The sequence below is a fragment of the Vipera ursinii genome, assembly GCF_947247035.1.
Source record: "Vipera ursinii genome assembly, chromosome: 7".
In the NCBI taxonomy this organism is placed as follows: domain Eukaryota; kingdom Metazoa; phylum Chordata; class Lepidosauria; order Squamata; family Viperidae; genus Vipera; species Vipera ursinii.
This window is the reverse complement of record NC_139521.1, coordinates 66,365,638-66,391,414: the sequence shown is the minus strand read 5'-3', so window position 1 is coordinate 66,391,414 and position 25,777 is coordinate 66,365,638. Positions and strand designations below refer to the sequence as shown.

General features: G+C 41.8%; 1 protein-coding gene across 2 annotated transcripts in view; it reads left to right on the top strand.

Annotated features, from left to right (window-relative positions):
• Positions 1-25,777, top strand: part of ARHGAP24 (Rho GTPase activating protein 24) — a 416,617-nt gene that overhangs the window by 383,237 nt on the left and 7,603 nt on the right. For both annotated transcript variants that reach the window (XM_083367563.1, XM_083367564.1), the window contains 4 exons: positions 12,259-12,391; positions 12,511-12,584; positions 14,531-14,652; positions 23,080-24,151. In XM_083367563.1, the coding sequence (XP_083223689.1) occupies positions 12,259-12,391; positions 12,511-12,584; positions 14,531-14,652; positions 23,080-24,151 (1,401 nt within the window). The remainder of the gene's footprint in view (positions 1-12,258; positions 12,392-12,510; positions 12,585-14,530; positions 14,653-23,079; positions 24,152-25,777) is intronic.

The following is a 25,777-nucleotide window of genomic DNA, read 5'->3' as shown; positions in this document are numbered from 1 at the left end:
AGTGGCTGCTGTCCAAGGTTCTGCTGTCTCTGCACTTTTGTGTTTCTCTATCCAGTTTCGGCCAAAGACTTCAGGAAATGAATTGTGCATATTAAATTGGAAGCAAGACAGAGAGCCCCACATCACAGGATAAGCGGTATACTTAAGTTGCTTCCAGTCTCAGATTAGTTAATGGTTTGCAAATTCTCCCTTGGAAGAATTAATAATTAAATAGCTGGCTCCCCTTAGCAGTACAATTTATCACACAACCTCAAAGCACTTTGCAAACATTAATTAGTAAAATGTTCCAAGTGTCATGTGAGTAGAAATATGGAAGTGCACAGGACATAATTCTTTTCTTTTTAAGTTTTGCTTGGTGCAATAGGTTACAAAACTCTGTAACTGAACTTTTTTTTCTCCTAGCCAGACATAACCTGGTAAACTGTAAGTCTACTAAGTCCCACATAAAGACAAAAGACATTCTCTGATAAACTGAAAGGAATGCAATAATGATGTTCAGTGATATGGAAAGCAAGAATGAAGTAATACTAATGAAAGGAAGGCTAATTAATAGGGATCTACCTAATTATCTACCAGCTGCCTAGTCTATTGTTTATTAATAACCTTCTTTCTTAATCTACAAAATACATAAGGTAACTATCATAACAAAACAGAATCAAAATCTTTATTTGGCTTTAGTTTATCCATAGCTTTTATTATCCCCAGTCCACCAACTCTGGGTTGTGTATCACAATCAAAGTTTGAAAAATAACATAGGAATAGTCAAACTTACATTAAAAGAAATGCACACTTCCTGGATAATCTCAAAGATGTTTAAAATGACTTGTAGCTTTTATGACCTGCCCATATTTGAGAACTGACTCTCAGAGAGAGATCTAACTTTGAATTCAGAGCAAGAACTGATTAGAGGGCTAACTAATACATTACACTGCAACAAATATTGAAAGTAAGATAGTTATGAGCTTAGCAGACCATGTCTGTGGATAAGTAGGGTATTAGTACCTACAGCCATGGATGGTTGCAAGTTATTTGATTTTCACCTTATCCCCGAAGGAATTCAGAGCAGTGTAATCTCTGCCCTTTTTTTATCTTCTTGTCATAACTGTGAGGTAGGTCAAGTTGGGAGAGAGAAAGTATATATGAAATTTACTTTATGCATGAGTAGAGATTTTAACACAGCTCCAACTATATCAATTATTCTCTTTTCAATCTTTCCTGAAGAAAGACAGAATAGTTTCTGTCTATTGCTGAATGGTTACTGCTCAAACATATATTCCATTACAATATCATTTGAGAAGCCAGTGAAATCATAATTTGAGTTTATGTTTTAGAAGTAATATCTTTTTTTGTTCCATGGTTAACTCAGTTATAAACAGGAAATTAATTGGAAGGTTTATGTTTTGTAAAAGTAATTTTTAAAGGTTTTCTTAAAGGAAGGAAATTTCTTTTCTATCCTTCTCTGATTATTATTGCTACATTAATTGGGAAGATATAATGGACTAGGGCATGCTTGAGCTCAGAAGAATTTAAGAGTGAGCCAAGTAAGATTGCTGTTATTTGACTGGATAAGTATTATAACAATAATACTGAGTGTCAAATGAACACAAACACACTTTTAGTGCCTGCCATTAATTGAAATACTACATTGTGTTGATAATAGCACATGTGTTTGGGTGCTTAAACTTCATTAGATTTGGTCACAAACTTTGGAATTTATGTCTTAAATCCCCCTAATCTTACCTGCATAAATCTAAGGCTGAAGTGACATTGTAGAAATTAACCCAATAAGAGCCAGACTGTGGCAGCCTTATACTCTTGAAGGAAAGTCTTATTGTGAGGTGAGAATAGACTTGCCAGAGTTATTACAAAGTGTGATCCAAACAAAGAGACCCACAGGTTTACATGTGGAAAGTGATCATAAGACTAGAAGTATTTATCATGCTCTAATCACATTGTATCCTAGCTTTTCTCTGACTTTTTCTGAGTCATCAGTGTGATGTTTTTGCACGCTGTCAACAAATACAAGAAGTTAGAATTAACCTAAAACCTAATCCCCAGTCCAAGGTCATCTTCTGAAGAAGGATTTGAAATCAAGGTCACCTTGACTGAATACTCTGTATCTCCTACACTTCAAATTTCCTTGTGCTTTTTGGAAATTGGAAGTCGTTTGTTCAGATCATTAATACAATGTGCAATTGCCTGAAACATGCACCAGCAGGCTGTCACACAAAACGTAAATGTGTTGCCATGGCTCTCCTTTGTTGCTTTCCATCCACATAGATCAATCTAATTGAAGTGAATCTAGTAATACATTGCTATTTCCAACTGCTGGATCACAAATGCTCATCAACATCAGGTTCCCAGTTAGCTCTGGTGATATAATTTGCATTCACTGGACAGTGACTTAAAAAAAGAAAGGCAATAACTTTTCAACATTATGGAAGAATGATCCTATCCCAGCTGCTGGGTGTTTCTCTTGTCTCCTAAATTCTGCTCCTTGTATCAGAAATACCACAATATATCAACTCCTAAGGATACGTTTAATGTGCACCTGTCATCACTGCCCATTGATCTCTGAGGAACATTTCTAAACAGCCCAGAAAACATTTTACTTTATAGAAGCATGCTCAAAGAAGCGACTAAAAATAGACTTGCAAGCAGAGAAATAAGTGTAATATCCTAATTCATTTAAAAGGTAGCCATGTTGCCATTAGGATAGTTAGAACTTTGCAGAACTTTCAGGAGCAGCAGAAAGAAAAAAGAAAAGAAAAATTGAAAAGAACAGAAAAAGGAAAAAGGAAAGAGGGAGGGAGGGAAGGAAGGAAGGAAGGAAGGAAGGAAGGAAGGAAGGAAGGAAGGAAGGAAGGAAGGAAGATGAATAGTAAGTAAGAAGCATGAATTTTGTTGATAGCATGTAGTTATCTAAAACCACCTACCTTTGCAGCATTAAAGGCAAAGGTAAAGGTTCCCCCGCACATGTGTGCTAGTCATTTCCAACTCTAGGGACCGGTGCTCATCTCCGTTTCAAAGCCGAAGAGCCAGCGCTTGTCCGAGGACGTCTCCGCGGTCATGTGGCCGGCATGACTAGACGCCAAAGGCGCACGGAATGCTGGTACCTTCCCACCATAGTGGTCCCTATTTTTCTACTTGCATTTTTACGTGCTTTCGAACTGCTAGGTGGGCAGAAGCTGGGACGAGTAACAGGCGCTCACTCTGTTACACGGCACTTGAGATTCGACCTGCCAAACTGCCGACCTTCTGATCGACAAGCTCAGCATCCTAACCCACTGAGCCACCACGTCCGTTGATTTGCAGCATTGCCAGTTGCAAATTCATTTGTGCAAATTCCTTTGTTGTAAATGACAATTATAATTGACCTGTTAGAGAGAAGGGTGCTTTTTAACCCTAATATTCCTGCTTGTATATACATGTGTATATTTGTGTGTGTTGTGTACGTACTGTATAATCATGGAAGCTGAAATCAAATAATTGAGTCAATTAACATTACAAGTTTTAAACTTGAAATGGGATAATTAATTCTTCCAGTTGTAAAAGCTGAGTTCTACATTGGAACTGAAGGGAGAGATGACTTACACTGTTTTAAAAAATGGGGTTCAGTTCCAAAATAGAGTGATATTGTTCATTGTTTCTTGAAAGAACTGTAGAAATGGAATTAATTCTCCTTTATTTATTTTTTTCCCCCCAATCCTCTTACTTTACAGTAGGTGATCCTTACGGAAAGCAAAGTTTAAATAAACAAGTATACTAATTTACATCCCTTTGTTTCTTCTCTTTTTAATTCTAAATTAACCTGATTGTTTTCTAAAGGGCTGTCTTTTTCATCTGTGTCTCGCTTGTCTTCCCTGCCCTGCGACTTTATGATCAGTGATAGAACGGGGAAAAAATAAGGACAGGGGAAAGGGCAGTTGGGACAATCCAGAAAGAATAACAGAGTTGGAGGGGACCTTGGAGGTCTTCTAGTCTAACCCCTTGCTCATGCCATTTCAGACAAATGGTTATCCAATCTCTTCTTAAACACCTTCAGTCTTGGAGTAACCACAACCTCTGGAGGGAAGTTGTTCCACTGATTAATTGTTCTAACTGTCAGGAAGTTCCTCTTTAATAAACACAACATCCTTCTACCCCTCTCTGTGCCTTGTGCTGAGAGCATAAAACACTTTGTAGAGTGTTTTAACCAGATGAGCTAATACTACCTTATTGTAAGGCTACCTTAACGAAATCTTGCAGGTCTAAAAGTGCAAATCTTCCGCTCTCTCCTTTACAGCCTGTGAAGCTAGGGAATGTCTCTTCTGAGGCTCTTTTTCCACCCATTATGCAGCTGCAGGCTATGCCCTCTCTTATCTGACCATTTTCTAGGCAGCATCTTTTCACCCCCTCTCTCTATCTCACATACCATTAGAACAGGAGAGGAATCCGGTTGCCTCTGGTTAGATTTCCCTCTGACGGATACTAAAACCAATGGACTTTTTTTTTAATCACTGGGCAAACAAATTCACCCAATTACCCAATTTTATAGTATCATTTCAAACCATAACAAAAAGATGTCTTGCAGTTGTTTTCCTTTAAGGAGATGCACTAATATTTTGAAGACTTCCTTACAGCAGAGGCGTAGCAAGAGGTTCATGATCTGGAAATGTTTGGCAGAAATTCATGCTATGGATGGATCACCGCGTTTGTGATTTAGTGTTATCGATGGAAACTATCAGGGGATACGATGGCTCAGCGGCTAAAGATACCAAGCTTGTCAACTTGACAAGCTGGGTTCGAGATCTGAGTGCTGCGCGACAGGGTGAGCTCCCGTTACTTGCCCCAGCTCTTGCCCACCTAGCAATTTGAAAGCATGAAAATGAGAGTAAATAAATAGGTACCACTTCCATGGGAAGGTTACAGCATTATGTGTGCCTTGGCATATCATCGTGCTGGCCATAGGACCACAGAAGTGTCAACAGACAAGGCTGACTCCCATGGCTAAGAAACGGAGATGAGCACTGTCCCCTTGAGTCAGACACAACTGGATAGGAGGAAACTTTTACCCTTTACCTTTATGGAAAATGTTGTTGTTGTTAGTTGCGGTCGTGTCCGACCCATCGCGACCCCATGGACAATGTTCCTCCAGGCCTTCCTGTCCTCTACCATCTTCTGGAGTCCATTTAGGCTCACGCCTACTGCTTCAGTGACTCCATCCAGCCACCTCATTCTCTGTCGTCCCCTTCTTCTCTTGCCCTCAACCTTTCCCAGCATTAAGCTCTTCTCCAGTGAGTCCTTCCTTCTCATTAGGTGGTCAAAGTATTTGAGTTTCAACTTCAGGATCTGGCCTTCTAAAGAGCAGTCAGGGTTGATCTCCTCTAGGACTGACCAGTTTGATCACCTTGCAGTCCAAGGGACTCACAGGAGTCTTCTCCAGCACCATAGTTCAAAGGCCTCAATTCTTTGGCGCTCAGCCTTTTTTATGGTCCAACTTTCACTGCCATACATTGCAACTGGGAAGACCATAGCCTTGACTATATGCACTTTTGTTGGCAGGGTGATGTCTCTGCTTTTTAGTGTGCTGTCTAGATTTGCCATGGCTTTCCTCCCCAGGAGCAAGCGTCTTTTAATTTCTTGGCTGCAGTCCCCATCTGCGGTGATCTTGGAGCCCAGGAAAATAAAATCTGTCACTACCTCCATTTCTTCCCCATCTATTTGCCAGGAATTGAGAGGGCCGGATGCCATGATCTTGGTTTTCTTAATGTTAAGGTTCAACCCAACTTTTGCACTCTCCTTCTTCACTCGCAAGAAGAGGCACTTTATAGAAACTACACGTAGGCAAATCCCCATCAAATGTTCCAAACTGGCAAGATACCTGCAACATCATCCGAAGAATAAGGGGCAATTCTTAATTTCAAGAAGAATTCGATTTAATTTTGAAAAGCAGGTATCATTACTGTCATCTGGGCAGATTTACACATTTTTGGAGGCAACAAACAATCTGACAGCCTTTCTTTCATGAGATGTCTTTACCTTCTGCCTGAAGCTGGTGGCCTTACTATTTTCATAGCGGTGGCATCACCATAAGCACCCTTCGGTCTCCCTATTTGCTTCTGCATGTAAACCTTTCTCATGTATGTAAGATCAGCTGCTGTGTCTTACAGGCTGAACTGCCATCAGGTCTGTAATTGGCCTGGCAGCCATTTCTTCAATACCACAAAGCAAAAAAATCTTGTTGACATAGCAATAGCAGGGAAGGAAATCAGGGACAAAGGGGGCTGGAATAAAAAGAGCTCTGAATCCAGGTTGCTTAATTGCACGGGAAAAGATCTGTGACTGTTTGCACATCCTAAAGCCTTTATTTTATCTTCCTATGATTGATTCATTGTCCAGTGGTGTAAGCATAAAATGAACCTTCCTATAAGCTCCTCTAACATGTTCCTTTAAAGGGAAGCTGTGAAAAAATTGATACAGAAAGGACAATAATTTAGAATATTCCAAATGCCTGTGGGCTTTGTATTAATCCCTCCAACTAGGAAGAAAGTTTGATATGACTGTAATAGGTCTAGCTATAGCAACATTCTAAAGCCTTTTCATAGGAATTCTATACAGAAGCATTAAATCACTTAATTCACTCACAATCACTTAAACATGAGCCAGCAGTGTGTGGCGGCAGCCAAAACAGACAACACAATTCTAGGTTGCATTAACAGAGGCAAAGAATGAAGATCACGTGAAGTATTAGTATCACTTTATAAAGCCTTAGTAAGGCCACACTTAGAATACTGCATAAAGTTTTAGTCACCATATCATAAAAAAGATATAGATACTCTGGAAAGAGTGCAGAAAAGAGCAACAAAGATGTTGAGGGGGTGGAAGCTAAAACGTCTGAAGAATGGTTGCAATATTTGAGGGGCTGCCACAAAGAAGAGGGGGTCAATCTATTTTCTAGAAGGCAAGACAAGAAGCAATGGATGGAAACTAATCAAGGAGAGAAGCAACCTAGAGCTAAGGAGAAAATTCCTAACAGTGGGAACAATTAACCAGTGGAACAACCTGCCTCCAGAAGTTGTGGGTGCTCCATCACTGGAGGCTTTTAAGAAGAGATTGGACAGCCACTTCTCTGGAATAGTATAGGGCAGGGCTTTTCAACCTGTGGTACATTGGCACCTGGCAGGGGGTACACGACCATCCTAGAAAAGTGGTAGCGGGGGAGGGGAAGGAGCTGAACCGGTGGCAGCACCGCACAAGCCTGAGCGAGAGACGGCTGGAGCTGCAGGGCTGTCAGGGCTCAGCAGAAGCGCCAGGATCAGCTCTTCTTTGGGGCTGTCAGGGCTCAGTGGAAGCGCCAGGATCAGCGCCAGGCTCCAGCTGGAGCTCGGCACTGATCCCGGCACGTCGGCTGAGCCCAGAAGACGCGTCGATCAGCTGGAATGTTGCAGCATCTCCAGGGCCTTGTGATTTACATTCAGATGCTTGGCAACTGATTCATATTTATGACGGTCACAGTGTCCCAGCGTCATGTGAAGTGACCAAAACCTGCCGCAACCACCCAGCAGAGGTGGGGGGAATAAAAACCAAACACCCCCAACCCCACTGCCAATCCTCAACAGAAATGCTCACAACAATGAAACCCTCGGACAGAAGGAAGAGTGCCACTGGGCGGGCAGGCAGGTGTCCTTGCTCGGCTGTGGCTTGGGGGGGGCACCTTTTTCAGTGCCATTGTAACTTCAAACAGTCACTAAGCGAACTGTTGTAAGTCGAGGACTACCTGTACTTCATCACTTTTTTCTTTTCTTTTCTTTTTTTGGTCAAGTTTTTGACACCTTGCTAGGTGACTGGTGGTATTCAGATGTTGCCATATCCTAGAAGTGGTACAATGGGTGAAAAGGTTGAAAAGCCCTGGTATAGGGTCTCTGCTTGAGCAGGAGGTTGGACTAGAAGACCTCCAAGGTCCCTTCCAACTCTTTTATTCTGTTAAATGCCATCCAGATACCATGGATAATTTTCTTAGGCTGTGACCCAGATAAACTGAAATTTCAAACGGAGGGGGGGTATTTATGTGATCAGCTAGCCAGCGTATAATGGGTAGCTTCTGTTAAAAAAGAGCAAAACATTGAATTACACAGAAAATGGAGAGGAAATCAATCTAATTTAGAAAATACCAGTCATTGTTCAATACTCCCTGGTAATTTTGAAGCAGCCGTGTAATAATATTACTTTGGCAAAATGAGCTTCTGTACAAAAATTCAGCTTGGCTTAAAAGCAGCCCAGTGATAGTTTTCCAATTAATGCACTTCACAGGACTGAGCTATGGATCGGATTTCATGTTGGTACATTAAAAGAGAAAAGAGAAGCAGAATGCATCGGAATACTACCAGGAAAAGATTGCCTTGGGTAAAATCAGTAGACGCTACTTAAAGCATTTAGTAGTTAGCAGTCCTAACAAAGATGTCCGGTGTACGTACAAAATTTGCAAGATGGCAGGCCTGGGTAATCTCTGTCCTACCTGATGAATTTGGTATAAAAATGATTGGTCTTCAATAAGGATGCAGCACGTACCATCTTACGGATTCTGTCTCTCTTTCAAAGATGGCCCTGTGTCTTACACACACATTTTTATACGTACATATTTTGTATTGGGTTTTGGCCAAAGAAGTTGAGGTAGGGATATGAGACAAACTCAATTTAATCTTTTGTGAAGAATGAAGCAACTTGAGAAGGCTATGTGTAATTCACAGATGAGAGCCATTTAAACCCGGGAATTTTTGTTTAAAGTTGAACTGGTTGATATTCACCCAGCATTGCTAAATCCAGTAAAGCCAATAACTATGTGACTTACCATGTTGGGGAAACCGATGCTCTGTTGGTTTCTGGTGCTCTGTTTCTTGCAAACTTTAGTCATTGTTTAACAATGGAGAAAAAAGATGAAGAGCTAGAGATGGCTCCTTCTTTTGTGGTGAAACAAAAGAGAGAAAAACAGCACAATGGAATGAAGTGGGTGGGTGTTGATTGTACAAGAGAGGGGATGAGGTGGATTGTAGCCATGCCTTAATGAATCCAGATTACATTAAAAATTATTTTTCGGAATATCAAGAGAAGAACACACATTGGTCTACACAAAAGTTTCACAAGGAGTGGCACGTTCATCATTTAAGCAAAAGGGCCTATTCCGCTTCTACAGGCAGTCCTTGACTCACAACCACAACTGAGCCCAAAGTTTCTGTTGCTAAGCAGGAGAGTTGTTACATGGATTTTGCTCTATTTTGCCATCTTTCCTGCCACTATTGTCAAGCGAATCACTTCAGTTGTTAAGTTCATTACACAGTTGTTAAGTGAATCTGGCTTCTCCACTGAGTTTGCTTGGCAAAAAGACAATCACGTAATTCTGGGACACTGCAACCGTCATAAATATGAGTCAGTTGCCAAGCATCCGAACTGGGATCCCGTGACCATGGAGATGATGCAATGGTTGTAAGTGTGAGAAACGGTCACTTTTTTTCAGTGCTCTTGTAACTTTAAGAGGGTCACTAAATAAAACTATTGTAAGTCAAGGACTACCTGTATGCAGTGGTGGGATTCAAATATGTGAACAACCGGTTCTTTGTGTGGATGCTGCTTCTGGAAGTCCGTTCTGGGCCCGGGCAAGAAAAAATTAGCTACCGGTTCTGCCGAACTGGTGTGAACTGGCTGAATCCCACCACTGGTTGTAAGTGTGGAAAACAGTCTTCGCTCACTTTTTTCAATGCTGTTGTAACTTCAAATGGTCACTAAATGAACTGTTGGGAGTCGAGGACTACCTGTATTCCTTGTTGTCAAAACACTTGCCAAGAAAGATGAAGTTATTCCAATAGCCAGGATGCTCGTGGGTGCCTCTTTTGACAATGGTTACCCAAAGGACACACAGAAAGGAGGAATATCATAAATTTTGCCGCATATGGACTAGAACAGGAGCCCCCAGGCCCCACAGCGGGTGAGCACAACTTTGTGTACATGGCATCTAGGTTTCACGCTCCTCCTCCTTCCCCTGCAGGTCTTCCGGTCCCTAGTGCCAGAAAAGTTGGGGAGTACTAGATTAGAAGATCTATCATGTCTTTCCAGCCCATGATTTTATTTATCCCCTTTGTACAACAATGGTTGCAGTGCTTTAATCAGGGCCACTACAATCCTGTGTGTAAACTATGCACCACACAAGGGTGTTGCCTTGGGGGGGAGGGGTAACACCAGTTGTATTTTTTTTAAAACAAAACAAAACAAAACAAAACAGGAGTGCAATATCAATAGTAGAAGATTGGGACTTTGCACACACGCTCAGAGAGTTGTGACAAAAGCTACACCTGCAACCTAGCAGGCCTTCATATAAATATAATAATTTATATGGGAGGACACGAAGTGGAATTCTGCAGAAGGGCGCCTTGTGCATCAGCAGCAGTCTTGGTATTAATGGAAATCGTATAGTATATTTTTGTCAAGGTCATGCTATCCTTGTTGTGGGCTCACAACAAATACAAGCTGTATTTCATCAATTTTTTTTTTGAATAAGCCACGGTGGCCTAGTTCTTGCAGGCCATACTACGCCATAAACCATGATTGACAACCTACAGTGCCTACCAAAATCCAGTAAATTAGAATGTGTGTACTCCACGTAGAGTGCTTTTAAGTTGGAGGAAAATGTTTTTTCTTTTATGTTTCATCACCCTCTGGTGATGCAATTCCTCTTTTGAGGATGCATAAACAGTTATCTGACTCATATAATATTTGAGAGTAGAGGAATCCTCACTCCGGAAATATGATTCTGTCTCAGCTTTCAGACCAGGAAGTTCTCATTTTAAAAATTAAAGAACACATATTATTCAGTGTACTAAAAACCTGCCTTCAGGATGGCCATTAAATTCAGTATAATAGTAATTCTCTGCCGTGAATAAATAAACTTCGAGCTTACAAAAATTTCTACAATCTTATTTTACAAGAGCGCCATCTAGTGGACCTAGAGGGAGCTAACAATTTCCAAGAGCCTTCTACCTTTCTGGAAAAAAGGTGGATTAATGGATCCATTGATCGATGGGTTGATTTCTCCTGGGGCCACCTGATTTAGGGATTGTAATTTTCATGGCGGCACCTAGCTGATCTTCCAATCTTAAAAATTAAGTGATATCAGAAGAATTTGTATTTCAGAAATACAGAGGTATAATGGTAAAATGTGGACCCAGATTGTTGGGGGCAATTAAGCTGACTTTGTAATAATGCCGCTTGGGGTGTGTGTGAAAGCCCTAATAAGCAGGCGTATACATAGAATGAAGGCTACTGCTAAGCTTGTAAGCCGCCCTGAGTCTTCAGAGAAGGGCGGGATATAAATGGAATTAAAATAAAATAAATAAATAAATAAACTAGGCTGGAAACAAAAAAAGTCACCTAGAAAAAGACTTTGAACTGTTGTTCTAAATCTGTATGGACATGAAAGTTTCATGAAATCATTGCGTTTCTAATTCAACTTGATGGGGACTATTTTAACCTTTAGTCCTTGACTTATGACCAGTCACTTAGCAACCATTCAAAGTCACTAAGAACCCCCCCTCCAAAGGTACTTACAACGTGAATTCAAAGTTCTGATAGTCACTGCCCCCCCTCCCCAGCCCCCTGATCACATGACTGCATTCTGGGCACTTGGGAGCTGGCCTGTATTTATGACTGTTTGCATTTTTGAGATTTTTGCCAAAAAGGGCCCATAGCAAACAATGGGTTCACTTTATGACCATGGCCTTTTACAACCAAAAATGGTTGTAAAATCAAGGCGGTCACGTGGGTGACTCGCTTTACTTAACTTAAACTTAAAACCAGGATCCATTTTGGTCATAAGCAAGGAATACATTCCAGTTGCTAAGCTCTGGAAGTTTGATCATTTGATCATGGGGATGCTGTAACAGTTGTAAGTGTGCAAACAGTCCTAATTCACATAGAACAGTCATTAAATGAACCGTTGTAAGTCAAGGACTGCCTGTACGTAGGTTTTCTGAATAGGTAATACGAGTTGCTTTAGAACAGGGGTCTTCCAACTTGGCCCTTTTATGACTTGTGGACTTCAACTCCCAGAATTCCTCAGCCAGGCATGCTGGCTGAGGAATTCTGGGAGTTGAAGTCCACAAGTCATAAAAGGGCCAAGTTGGAAGACCCCTGCTTTAGAAGCATCCAAAGAGGTCCAGAATGGATATGAGATGTTGAGAGATCTAATATTACACTTACAACTGAATATTTACTGTTCCATTCCTGCAGAAATACAGATGTACACACAGTGGCCTCACTTTTGAAACTCTACCTCAGAGAGTTGCCAGAGCCTGTGATCCCATATTCTAAATATGAAGAGTTTCTCTCCTGTGCCAAAATGCTCAGCAAAGAAAAGGAAGCGGTGAGTTTTTTTCTCTTCGTTTGGAATTGTGTTAGTACCCAGATCCCCTGAATGAATTTAGTTCCTAATTATTTGCATGGGTGCTGGATTTTATTTATTTATTTAACATATTCACACAGGGGCTGAATGAATTAGCAAAGCAAGTGAAGAATTTGCCACTCGTCAACTTTAATCTACTCAAGTACATTTGCAGGTAAGTCATCTTGACATCATCATCATCATCATCATCATCATGCTGTGCCCAATATATCATTAGACAGTCATTAGACAGTCTAGTTGTTTCAGCCGTTTTACTAGGATAATTGCAGACTGGTTGATTTTTGTCTGAATCCTTATTACAAGTATGAGAGACTATATGGAGACTACAATCTCTTGAGAATTGCCTGTAAAGGTTGTAACCTCCAGTCCCATCACATCAGGAGAAGCTACGCTGAGGAAATCTAGCAATTCCTCCTTTAGACAATTCACTTCTATTTTGTATTTAGCAAGATGTAGTAATTTCTCAGTTTATGATTAGCTGCACTGGGGCAATGCTAGGATTTTTGGTCTGATGGTTTTCAGATAGGATTGTGGTTACCATCATCCATCACTAAAAATGATGGAAGTTATTATACAGTTCCTCCAGAAAGCAGCATTGTTTGCCCTAATCCTGACAAAACCCAAAAGTGTGTTATTGGACGAGCATGTGGTTGGAACATTGGACAACCATTTTTGCGCCAGTGCAATCACATTTGGGTTGGTTGTTTTGCCAGGAGTTATTTTCCTGCTTTTGGGGAGGGATAAAAATGAGATCATTTTTGAGGGAGATGAGCAGTTCAGAAATATGATAAATACATGTTAACATACATACACACACACACACACACACACACACACACACACACACCAGGGACTTGTAACTAATGCCTTGTCTTTAGATATTATAATTGAAACTTATTCTAGATGTGTGTTCCATTGATTTCAGTGAGATGCATTAGTTAGGAATTGTCATAGATGTGGTTCATATATTGTGCTGTCATGACTTTGTGTGTGTGTGTGTGTGTGTGTATAAGAATAAAATGCAAAACAAAGGATTGTGTACAAAAAAGAGAAGAAAACATAACCCAAACATCAAATAAATCTAACATTAAACATACAAAAAGATCTACCCCGTCTAGATGCTGGAAAGAAAATAAATTTTAAAAACCCAATAAAGTCTCCTGCCCTTACATAACAGGCCTACAAATAATCATAGAGTTTCTCATCCTTACTAAATGAGAAAGATATATAAACAAATATTTCAGATGAAGAGATCTCTGTCTAATAATTGAATCAACCCAACATCTAATCATATTTTCTGACTAAGCCAGAATGATCTGGAATCATGCAACATAGTGAGCCCTAAATTGTGCTGTACAAAGTTCAGTGATTTGATTCATACAACATGCTAAGCCAAACAAAGCAAAATCATTTAATGGTTTATATGACCTCTTATAGCAAGCTCACTGGAATCAATAGAGTCAATAGAAGTCCCCATGGTTTTAATAAATCCATTTTATGTTTCAGTACATCTGGATTCAATCCAATATGAGGAAATATAGAGAAAACATGAATAGGTGGATGAGAATTTAAAGAACATGGTAAAGAACGGTAGTTATTCTTCCTGGAGTCTAGCCAAAACTTCTAGTTTTTAACTTTCTTTCCTTTTGACTTTATATCCCCCACTTTTTATTTTCAAATTCAAGCAAGGAATTTTTCTATGGATTAAAATAGACAAAATATGATCAATTGCAACCCACTGCTGTTTAAAAGTTAACAGCAAATGAGAATCAGATCAACCCTTGGAGAACAAGGGAGGGTTTAATCTTCTATTCCTCCTCCAGGAATGATACAAGTACCGTATGTCTTTCTCCATTTCTTCACCAAACACATTCTCTGTGTCTTTTCTCTACTTCCAATATAAAAGCAGCTCCAGAGAATAGTTCAAGATTGCAGCAGAGGCTGTGCAGCTTATCTTTTAAAAAAGAAGTTATGTATGCAATTCCTAATTTTATTTCGCATGATACATCTGATGAGATTTTGTCATCATACGTGACTGAATTCTGGACTTTCGCTCTTCTCCTACCCTACCTACTTCTGCTTCCTTGCATGTCTGAGTAGATTTCTGGACGAAGTTCAATCCTATTCTGGAGTCAACAAAATGAGCGTGCAAAATCTTGCAACTGTCTTTGGACCCAACATTCTCCGGCCCAAAGTAGAAGATCCTTTGACAATCATGGAAGGTAAGTCGACGAGGATGAAAAGGATAATGCAAATTGTCCAAATTATATGACCTGTTTTGAAAGATTAAGATACAGTATAAATTCTGTTATTTGGAAGAAGGTTCTTTTCTCATGCTTAGTTAAATGCAGTGCTTTTTTTGTAAAAGAAAAAGGTGCCGGAACTCACACATGCCATACAACCCGCCTTGCCTACCCTACAAGGTTCCATCCAAAAAAGGTGCCGGAACTCCGTTCTGAGCGTTCTATGACAAAAAAAGCCCTGGTTAAATAGAAATTATCTGAAACCAATGCCGGATGTTTACGTTTTTGCTAGGTGGCATGGCCAAATTGTAAAAAAATAACCAATACTGAACTTTAAGGATCCCTCCTGCGCACTGGAAAAACAGCTAAATATCACAGAATATAACTAATTTCAGAATTTGACCTTTCGCAGACAAGAAGGATTTAAACCTAATCATCCATACATTCAAATTTCTGAGCTGTAAATGCTGTAGAGATTGAAATAAACATAACGGACTCCAGGTATAGTAATTGCGTAAATACTGAAGGAGCCACTCAAACATCATTTATAGAACACGTTAGAAGCAGCGTGAAGAACTGTTCCTAGAGAAAAAGTTTATACGTCATTGTACCCAGAGGTGAGGTAATGCAGAGTTCCCCAACCTTTCCATTTTTGCAGATTGGCAGTGGAGGGGAGGAGAGACAGGATAGTTCCATGAGAGCAGCGGGCAAGCTTGCTGTGATGACCCAGGGCCCTGCACGGAGGCATAGCAGTCGGCTGGCGAGAGAAACAGTCCTTTAATAACTGCCAGTGTTCCTCAAAAGCTCCCGCATATGCTGGCAAGCCTTCAACCAAAGCACACACCCACGTTCCTTTCAGCTGCCTCTGGCTGAAGGCAATTTCAAGGATAGTTCCATGAGAGCAGCGGGCAAGCTCGCTGTGATGACCCAGGGCCCCGCACGGAGGCATAGCAGTCGGCTGGCGAGAGAAACAGTCCTTTAATAACTGCCAGTGTTCCCCAAAAGCTCCCGCATATGCTGGCAAGCCTTCAACCAAAGCACACACCCACGTTCCTTTCAGCTGCCTCTGGCTGAAGGCAATTTCAAGACAGCCTGAAAAGTATACAATATCCTCAAGGCCAGACTGATAACAAGAAAACGAAACATAAACTTCATGAGTCCTTTCAAATCTCAGCTTGCCTGCAGTCTACAAGGAGAGACTGAGAAATGCAGTCTGCGATCGTAAAGCAGGAAATCAGCCGGTCCGGTATTCCAGGTGTCCAGGTTAAACAAAAGACAAGAGCACAATTGACAACTGTCCCATGTTTGCTCCCACCAAATGCCTCACCCCCACAGTGTCTCCTTAAATCTCAATCCCCAGGTGTGCCTCGTGGAGTGGGGCGGGACGCTCTCCTCCCGAGCTATTAAGCCTGCCTAAGTTGTTCTCTCCTCCTCTCTGCTCTCCTTGCTCTGGGATCAGGTGGGGGTGGGGCTTGCTCCTCACCTGAACTCTGCCTCCCCTGTTCCAAACCTGAAGGGGCCTGGCCTGCCTCAGCCTGTTCTTCCCCACAGTCCTCCGAAGCCACAGACACCTCCTCCTGGGGTCCTGCTCCGGCTCCCTCTCCTCCTAAGATTCAGGCTTGGACGGAGGCATGACACTGGCCCAAATGGAGCGGGCGTGCATGCGCTCACCCGCTACTCAAGCAAATGGGGACGCGTAGGTGCGCTCGCCCACCACCTCTGTGGCCCAGTTCTGAACAGCTCAAAGCCTGGTAACGGGCCGTGGCCTGGGAGTTGGGGACCCCTTATGTAATGGTATCTGGGAATGACCTTGGGAGATAGGAGGCAAAGCACGGAGTTGCCAACTGGTGGGTAAAAGATATCTCAGCCCAGAGAAGGAGGAAGGCTGTGGAAAATATGTTAGAAGGGACATCCCCTAGTTTTCTAGAGAGTAAAATGAAAGGAGTAGAGAAATAACTCAAGCGTACTGTTTCAAGAGGCAAGTGGGCTTTGTTTTTTTTCTTGAAAATGTTTTTGCTTCTCATCCAAGAAGCTTCTCATCGGTTCCACCTTCAAGGAAAAACAAAGTCCACCTGCCTTTTGAAAAAGCATCTTTGAGACAACCCTGACCTGGATGACTGAGAATCTCCATAGATGAGTAGAAAAATACTCTCAGCCGTATAAGATTCTGCCAGTATAATCTTCTTATAAAGATAGAGCTGGTACTTCTGATTGGGCTCTTGTCTGGACTAGTTCACAGGGCTAACAGGTAGTCCATATAGATAATCTCATTTGCTAGGTGCTATTTAAATCATCCCTGGGACGCGGTGGCTCAGTGGGTTAGGACGCTGAGCTTGTCGATCAGAAGGTCGGCAGTTTGGCGGGTCGAATCCCGAGTGCCGCGTAACAGAGTGAGCGCCTGTTACTCGTCCCAGCTTCTGCCAACCTAGCAGTTCGAAAGCATGTAAAAATGCAAGTAGAAAAGTAGGGACCACTACGGTGGGAAGGTAACAGCGTTCCGTGCGCCTTTGGCGTCTGGTCATGCCGGCCACATGACCACGGAGACGTCCTCGGACAAGCGGTGGCTCTTCGGCTTTGAAACGGAGATGAGCACTGGCTCCTAGAGTTGGAAATTACTAGCACACATGTGCGGGGGAACCTTTACCTTTATTTAAATCATCCAGATAGTAATAAAATATGGCAACAAAAGCCATTAAAATAATCTCCTCTTCCTCCATTTCTTTACAATTATGGAATTCAATGCCATACAATGAATACCTATGGATAACAGGAGGGATAAAATTATTGTCCTTCTGGTCTTGTCTTTTCTTTTACTGTTACATAACCATTTCCAACTCAAGGGATCTGTGGACACCATTGGAAAAACTAGATCTGAGTTGGCAGAACGCAGGTCTGCATATCCTGTACATTGTTGGTAATTTAGAATACTGGGGGAAAGGTTTTACATTTCAGTGGCTTGACAATAGTAATATTAATGAGCTTGTCCATTGCTTTATGCTATTAGAATGATAAATACACAAACATAAATATAAATGCATGGAAGGCTCAGAGATAGATTTTTGTTTGGAAGAATTGTGAATCCAATTGAGTTCTGGCAGACCACATAAATTGGTAGTCTTAGAATTAATTCTAAATAAGTATGTAAGACCAGGCGCATGAAAATTAATTTTACAGTGGAACCAATGCTGGAGGGACGTGGTAGACTCTGTTTTGCTAGATGAGTTCAAGCAGGCACACTTGAGAGGAATGTAAATTGTTGCACCGAGAAAATAGTTGGATCTAGTGGTCTAAACGATCTTTTCAAACTCTGCTTTTATTCCAAGTTTAATTGATCTCTGGATTCTAGTTAAAAACCAGAATCCATCCTACATGCCTAAAGACTCCCCAGCCCTCAATTAGATAACCCGCTAATGTTCTTGTTACAATATTAAAATCTAATTATGAAAATGAAAGCATTCCCATTGCTTCAAAAAGATCCAGATCTAAGTTAATCTAAGATCTTAGATTAAAGTAGCATAAAGAAATGGGCGTATCTATCTTGTGCCTACAGATGTTCAGATGGCCAATCTGAGAAGGCAGATGATTGTGCAATTCATGTGAGAAGAAAGAGTTCAGTTAGCATCTTTGCAAGCTTTCTGTTTTCCTTTTATCTGATCCACATTTGACAAAAAAGGGGGGGGAGGGCATCCATCTTAGTAGCTAAATCTAGCTGGTGAATTTTTGAAACTCAGTTCTTTTAACAGCTGCCCAAGAGTAATTTCCACTAAAAGAAGCAGAGGTCACATCTGAGTAGTTGTGCCTAGAATGACCCTGTTAATGTGTTCTGGCATTTGGTGTAGGTAAGCAGGCTGGTCATGATTGCTTTTTGGAAAGTGGGGACATTAATCAACGTCTCCACTTAGTGAAACAGGCTGAGTGGTGAATTGGACCCTCACTTTACCAAAACAGCTAAGATACACAGTTTTCCAGAGTAACTGCTGCTCAACCTGGATGTTTTATTCTGAAACTGAGACTCAATGTGAGAGGCATACAACTTACAACCATCCATTTAGTGACCATTCAAACTTACAACAGCACTGGAAAAAGTGCCTGATGACTGGTAAACAACCGTTGCAGCATCTCCTTAGCCACCTGATCCAAATTTGGTAACTGGTTCATGTTTATGACAGTTGCAGTGACCTGCAGTCATGTGATCCCTTTTGGGACTTTTTGACAAGCCAAGGGTCATGGTTCCGAAAGATGAGACCAAAAAGAAAAAGAACTCCAAGGCAAAAAGAATTTCCTTAGAGAACATATTTATTTGGCTACATAATATTGGCATGTTCAAAAGTGAACCCAAAACTGAAACACCCCCCCAATGGTTACAAAGTTACACTTCCCACCCAATCAATGTGTCATAAATCACATTCCCCAATTAACTACTTGTGTGAGCTTTCTAACGGAAACTACAGCCCGCCAAAATGCAGTTAGCTGTGACCTTGGTTCCCACGGAACAATTTACTGTTATGCCTAAGATAAAACACTCGCCCCCCTCCCAAACGAAAACAAAGGGAAAATGGCTTCAGCTGATTTTGTTTTTAGAGTTGACACAAAGTTAATGATTCGCTTAACAACCATGTTACTAACTTAACAACTGCAGTGATTCACTTAACAAACTTTGGCAAGAAAGGTTGTAAAAGTCACTTAACAACTGTTCTGCTTAACAATAAAAGTTTGGACTCAATTGTGGCCATAAGTCAAGGACTACTTGTACATTGCATTATTAGTACAGGACATTATGTGATCCCATCCCTGTGTGAGCTGCACAGTTTACTGGTTGGTTTCCAGGAGCAATTCAGTTCATGTTGGTTACCACCTTTAAAACCCTGCATGGCATAGACCAGGGTTAGGCAACCTTGGCTCTTTTATCACTCGTGGACTTCAACTCCCAAATTCTTGAGCCAGCCATGCTGAGGAGAAAGGGAGAGTTTCCAAGCTGAGCCATGCTGGCTCAGGAATTCTGGGAGCTGAAGTCCACGAGTCCTAAAAGAGCCAAGGTTGCCTGCCCATTTACCTCTGTCTATTTCTGTACTCTGGATCCCATCTATGTACCAATGTCATCTTATGGGACCCAAGGTTGCAGCACCTACTTTTTGGATGACATCCTTGCAGAGATTCATATGGCTGAGACACTGAGGGTGTTCCATAAAAATTACACAAAATCTGGTTGTTCTTCCAGGCTTTGGGTTAAGATGGTCACGTAGCCCTTTCTAATCAGTTTCATTTCATTTCATTTAAAAAATGGGCATTTGTTCTTCTGAACAGACATTTTCGTTTCATACGCATTGCTTCCTCTTTTATTTGTAAGCTCTCCAGCATCATTTAGGAGTCGGGAGAGGGGGAGGGGGGGCGTAGAAATGCAAATAAATAAATAAATAAATATTTGACTCTTAACATTTATCGGGCTCATGCTGTAAAAAAAATTGAACATTTGCTTATACGATAAAAAAAACATTTTGGAAATAGGCTTTAAAACAGCCACCTGAAAACCGCCACCCTCATTTTATTTCTAGAAATATGGAAGAAGGTGGAAAGGATTGTGAAGTGCTAGATGCCATGTTCCACATGAAAGCTCCATAAATTTTAAAACAAAGAAGCCATGCTGTTTGACTTCCAGGAGTGTCTGAAGAAAGGATACTGGCAATTCATTACCTGCATCTGGAATTCACTTTGATTTATAGTACTTGCAGTAGATTCTCTACTCAGGGATAGGGGTGTGCTCTAGAGGCTGTTCCAAGCTTCATTCCAGAGTGTTTATTTATATTGATATTAGATTAATTTTACAGGTCTTTTCATTATAATGTGCTGTTGCAGTCAGCAAAATTAGATTTGTGGAAATAGGAGCCAGGGAGCTTCATCCTCTTCCTCCTGAAGACTTCTGCGGTGGGCCTCCTGTATGGCAGGTGACCCTCCAGCCATCTGGTGAAGTTCAAAAATTCTAATTAGACCATTCATCTCTCTGCTCTGTGTGGCTTGGCTCCCACGGTGCTGTCCCAGAGTTCCCTAAGGGTTGTTTAGTTTCTTGTTTTGTTCTGGTGTGGAAAATGAACTTTTTCCCATACTGTGGAATCCACAGAGGGTCACGTTGTATGGCCTAAACAGGGATGTGAGAAGAATAGAGTTTGTCCTGTGAAGTATGGACTTCGATCTTTGACTGCATTGTTTTGTTTTGTTTTTAACCCCATTTATATCCCGCCCTTCTCCGAAGACTCAGGGCGGCTTACAATTTAAAGCACAAATCAATGTGCTTAGCAATTGTCTTACAGTCTTCACAATTCTAAACCAGTGGGACTAATTTCAGTGACGGGTCTGAGAATTTTAGTCCAATTCATATTTGTGTACTGTATAGTTAGAGCAGACATGTCAAACACAAGGCCCGGGGGCCGGATCCGGCCCGCGAAGTGGTTTCATGTGACCCCCGAAGCCATCCTGGAAGCAGTGAGGGAACGGCCCCCACTGCCTTGGCCCTGGCCCAGAGACCCTCCTTCTGCCAGAGACCCCCAGATCTGTCCCACTCCTGCCCAGGCCCTCATAGGCACCTTTGATGCCAATGATGTAGAGCTGGCCACGCCCACCCAGTAGGCCATATGCACTCCAGCCACGCCCACCCAGTAGGCCACACCCACCCTGGCCATACCCACCCGCCCCCCCATGGCAACCACAATGCTGATGTGGCCCTCAATGAAATTGAGTTTGACACCCCTGAGTTAGAGCAAGTGTGGCATTAGTAGAATGGAAACATAGCAGAGAGAGAAAAAGAGAGAGAGAGCAGAAGCCACACATGGATTGTCCTCATAGCTACATAGTTCTAAAGACGATTGGAGGAATGTTTGAGTGAGGCACCAACCTGGATTGGGTTGGACTTCATTTTACTCCTGGATTTGGACCTGTTTTGGCTTTGTTCCTGGAGGAACAGGCTGTGCCGGCTTTGCTTGTCTTGCCAGCAGTACTTACCAGATCGGCCATGCTTGCCACACCTGTGGGCTTGGTGGTGGTGGTTGAGACCACCACCCCTCTATATGCTCCACCAAACCTCTTTGGTGGAGGTTTGTCAGCAGCTGTGTTGGGGGATGACAGAGGGGCTTGGAGAACCCCCTGCAGGTGTGTATAAACTGTAGAGATTGATTTTTATTTTGCAAATTATGGAATCACAGATCAGAACAAGAGCAGAAGGGACTCAAGTCCAGCTGTTCTGAAGCTCTATATGTCATCTTTTAACTAGCCTGTATAACGGCATATCCTGCATCAGGTTTCATGCTGTTTTCCCACTTAAAGTAAGCAACTGAGCAATTCATAGGCAAGTGAAGCATGTCAACAATATTTAGTTCTTGTCACTTGTTCTTCAATGCCCTCAGCATACAGCCTTGGCTTCGTCTCCAGATAAAGCAAAAGAAGTCTGCCAGCCCTTAAAAATCTATCCATCTATCCTATCTTTTAAAAGAATGTAATAAACTCTGTTTAAAGAGATAATGGCTGTCTCAATTCAACTTCACACTCACTGCCTCCTACCCAATTACAGGAAAACATTCACTGTGAGACTAAGACGGACTGTCAAACTTCATTTACTGCTGGAATTAGATAGTGATCAGCTCTTTTCCTAGGTGGTTTTCTTGTTAAAGTGGGATGGATGGAGAGAGAGAGAGAGAGAGAGAGAGAGACAGAGAGACAGAGAGACAGAGAGAGACAGAGACAGAGAGAGGAAAAAACCTTTTTTGGGCAAAGATTATTTTATGTAATATAAACATCATTGGTGCTTTCATGAATGAAGGCAAATATACATATCCTAGGATAATGTTGCAGGATCCAATCTGGGTTGGTCATTGGAATCAGAGATTTAGTTTTCTGAGCTTTCAGACTTGTGCTGGAGCCCAGCCTCAGGGAACTTCTCACTCACTCAGCATTTTGATGAGAGAGACGTTCTCTGAGGATGGCCTTCAGTATGAGTCCGAAAGCTTTAGTCCAAAAGACTAAACCTCTGGTCCTGGTGACCAACCCAGATTGGATCCTGCATCATTGGTGCTTTGCCCATGACAAATATGGATTGCAAGAACGTTCTAGATGAGAAAGCCTCCTTTTTTTCCATTGGAAAATAAACCCACCACAAGATGTTGAATCTCATGCAAAGATAACCTTGGATGCAAAGCAGTGACAGGATTCAGCCAGTTCTCACCACTTCGACAGAACCGGTAGCTAATTCTTTGTTGCCCAGGCCCAGAATGGACTTCCGGAAGCGGCATCCACACAGAGAACCGGTTGTTCACATATTTGAATCCCACCACTGATGCAAAGTATATGCAAACGTAGCATTTCTTTTTTCAAAAGTTATGGCATGCTTAACCTCGATTTGTTTGTGTTATTTTCTATTAGGTACCGTTGTGGTCCAGCAATTAATGTCCATGATGATAAGTGAACATGAGCTATTGTTTCCCAAGGATGCAGATTCTCAAAGTGGACAGGAGGTTTGCAATAACAACAATGAGATCCAAAAGAAAGTGATCATTGGTCAGCTCCAGAACAGAGAGAATAATAATACTAAGGAGTCATCACCAGTAAGGCACTGTTCATGGGACAAGCCTGAGTCTCCTCAAAGAACCATGGTGGACAATGGGTCTCCTACAGCTCAGCCTGGAAGCAAATCTAATAGTCCAAGGAACAGCATTCACAAACTGGACATGACTAGGAGTCCACCCCTTACAGTGAAAAAAAATCCAGCATTTAATAAAGGCAGCGGCATAGTCACCAATGGGTCCTTCAGTAGTTCTGTAGAGAGTCAAGAGAAAACGTCACCATCTCTCCCCAATGGTACCTTGCAGAGCAGAAGAACATCTTCTCTGAAAGGGCCAGTAACCAAAATGGGTACGCACAGTGTACCCAACGGAGGGGTACGAATGGGTATTTCCAGCACTGATGCCCACAGCAACTCTTTGAACAGCCGTTGCCAGAGCTGGATGCCTAATGGGTACGTGACCTTGAGGGACAACAAGCAAAAGGAGCCTGTGAGTGACTCAGGCCAACATAACAGACTGTCTACTTATGACAACGTGCACCAACAGTTCTCAGCAGTGAATTCTGAAGATAAGCAGAGTGTTGACAGTGCAACTTGGTCCACGTCCTCTTGTGAAATATCCCTTCCGGAACATTCCAACTCCTGCCGATCGTCCACCACCACGTGTCCTGAACAAGACTTTTATGGGAGCAATTTTGAAGACCCGGTTTTAGACGAGCCCCAACAGGACAATCTCCTGAACACGGCCGAGTGTGAGAGCAAAGTGGACCGGAGAAGCGTCGGAGGCCGAAGCAGCAGGGCTACTAGCAGCAGTGACAACAGTGAAACCTTTGTGAACAACACAGGCAATCACAGTGCTTTGCACAGCCTTGTTTCCAGCTTAAAGCAGGAAATGACGAAGCAAAAACTGGAGTATGAAACGAGGATAAAAAGGTAAGAGTTCAGCGGAAGATATTTCTGAAGCCAAGGGATATGCTGGTTGGGGATGATGAGAAATGGACTCCATTTCTGGTATGAAACAATTTAGGGAAGATTGACTTACGAGGTAGAGATGGAGGTACAAAAATCCCTGACAGGGATTCATACCTGGAGGCAAAGGAATCGTTCACTGGGTTAGATTCCAACTTCAATTTCAACCAGACTGGTAGATTGTTCTTATACCAAGTGAACTTATACTGAGACCATTGGTCCACCTAGATCAGGGGCCCAAAATCTCCACATCATTCCCCAAAAAACGTCAGCTTCAACCCAAGTCCTTCCAAAACTTGCCAGTAAATTGTAATTTTTAATGGTCATACGGAGAAAGCTATTAAATATATAGTGAATTAAATTAAGGTGACACAATTTACATTCAACTGCATCAAATTCAGTTTTTAAGAGTGTGGCCCTGACTCAACACAAAAGACTTAATGTGTCCCTAAGTCCCTCTTCCAGGTTGCATCATCTAGGCATCATCTGAAATGGTATAGGGTTTCCTGCCTTAGCAGGGGGTTGGACTAGATGACCTCCAAGGTCCCTTCCAACTTCTTCTTCTTCTTCTTCTTCTTCTTCTTCTTCTTCTTCTTCTTCTTCTTCTTCTTCTTCTTCTTCTTCTTCTTCTTCTTCTTCTTATTATTATTATTATTATTATTATTATTATTATTATTATTATTATTATTATTATTATTATTCCAGAGGTCCCCCAACCTTTTGAGCACCAGGGACCAGTTACGTGGAGAGAGGTTTTTCCCGCAGACCGGAGGGGGTGTGGTTTTGTGTGCTGCCTTCATCCCTCAGATGGGGCTTTGCTTGTTTGTGCGGCCCAGTTGCTAGCATGCCGCAGTCTGATACTGGTCCACGGACTGGGGGTTGGGGACCCCTGATCTAGGTCACATAGATCTAGTCCCACAATTTGTAGAACATAAATCAGTACCGCCAACCATCAGCCCCCTCTTCAAAGAAAATGGATGGTTTAGAAATATGAAATACGGTTTTCAATAATTCTTACTGTCTTTCATTGAATTAAATCTAAATTAATACTATGATGTGTAGCCAAAGCTACCTTCTACAATTGCCCTGCGGTATGATAGCATTCACAGGTAAGGGTTGCAAATGTAGCTTTTATATGACAGTGCTGTAGTCACACATCTAGCCATGATATTCTTCTGTTTAACCTCAAGCAATTCAAAAAAAATTTGAATACAGGCAATTTAATTTGAGTTGTGTGTATTTCTTCCTGATCAAAGAGGGGGAATGCCAGTATATTATTTACTACAGATAGCCTTTGCTTAATGACCATAATTGAAGCTAGCCACTTTGTCACTAAATAACCACATCACGTGACCGCACTAGATTTACAATGTCACTTCCACTTCGGTCATTAAGCAAATGACCCCTAGTCATTAAGCAAGACGTGCGATTGCAACTTGTGATTTCACTGCTGACTTCTCCGTTGACTTTGCTTCTGAGAAGCCAACTATGAAATGTATAAATTGGGATCATGTGATCCCAGTGTGCTCTGACAGTCGTAAGTGCAAGGACATAAAGTCACTTTTTCAGTGCCGCTGTAACTTCCAACGG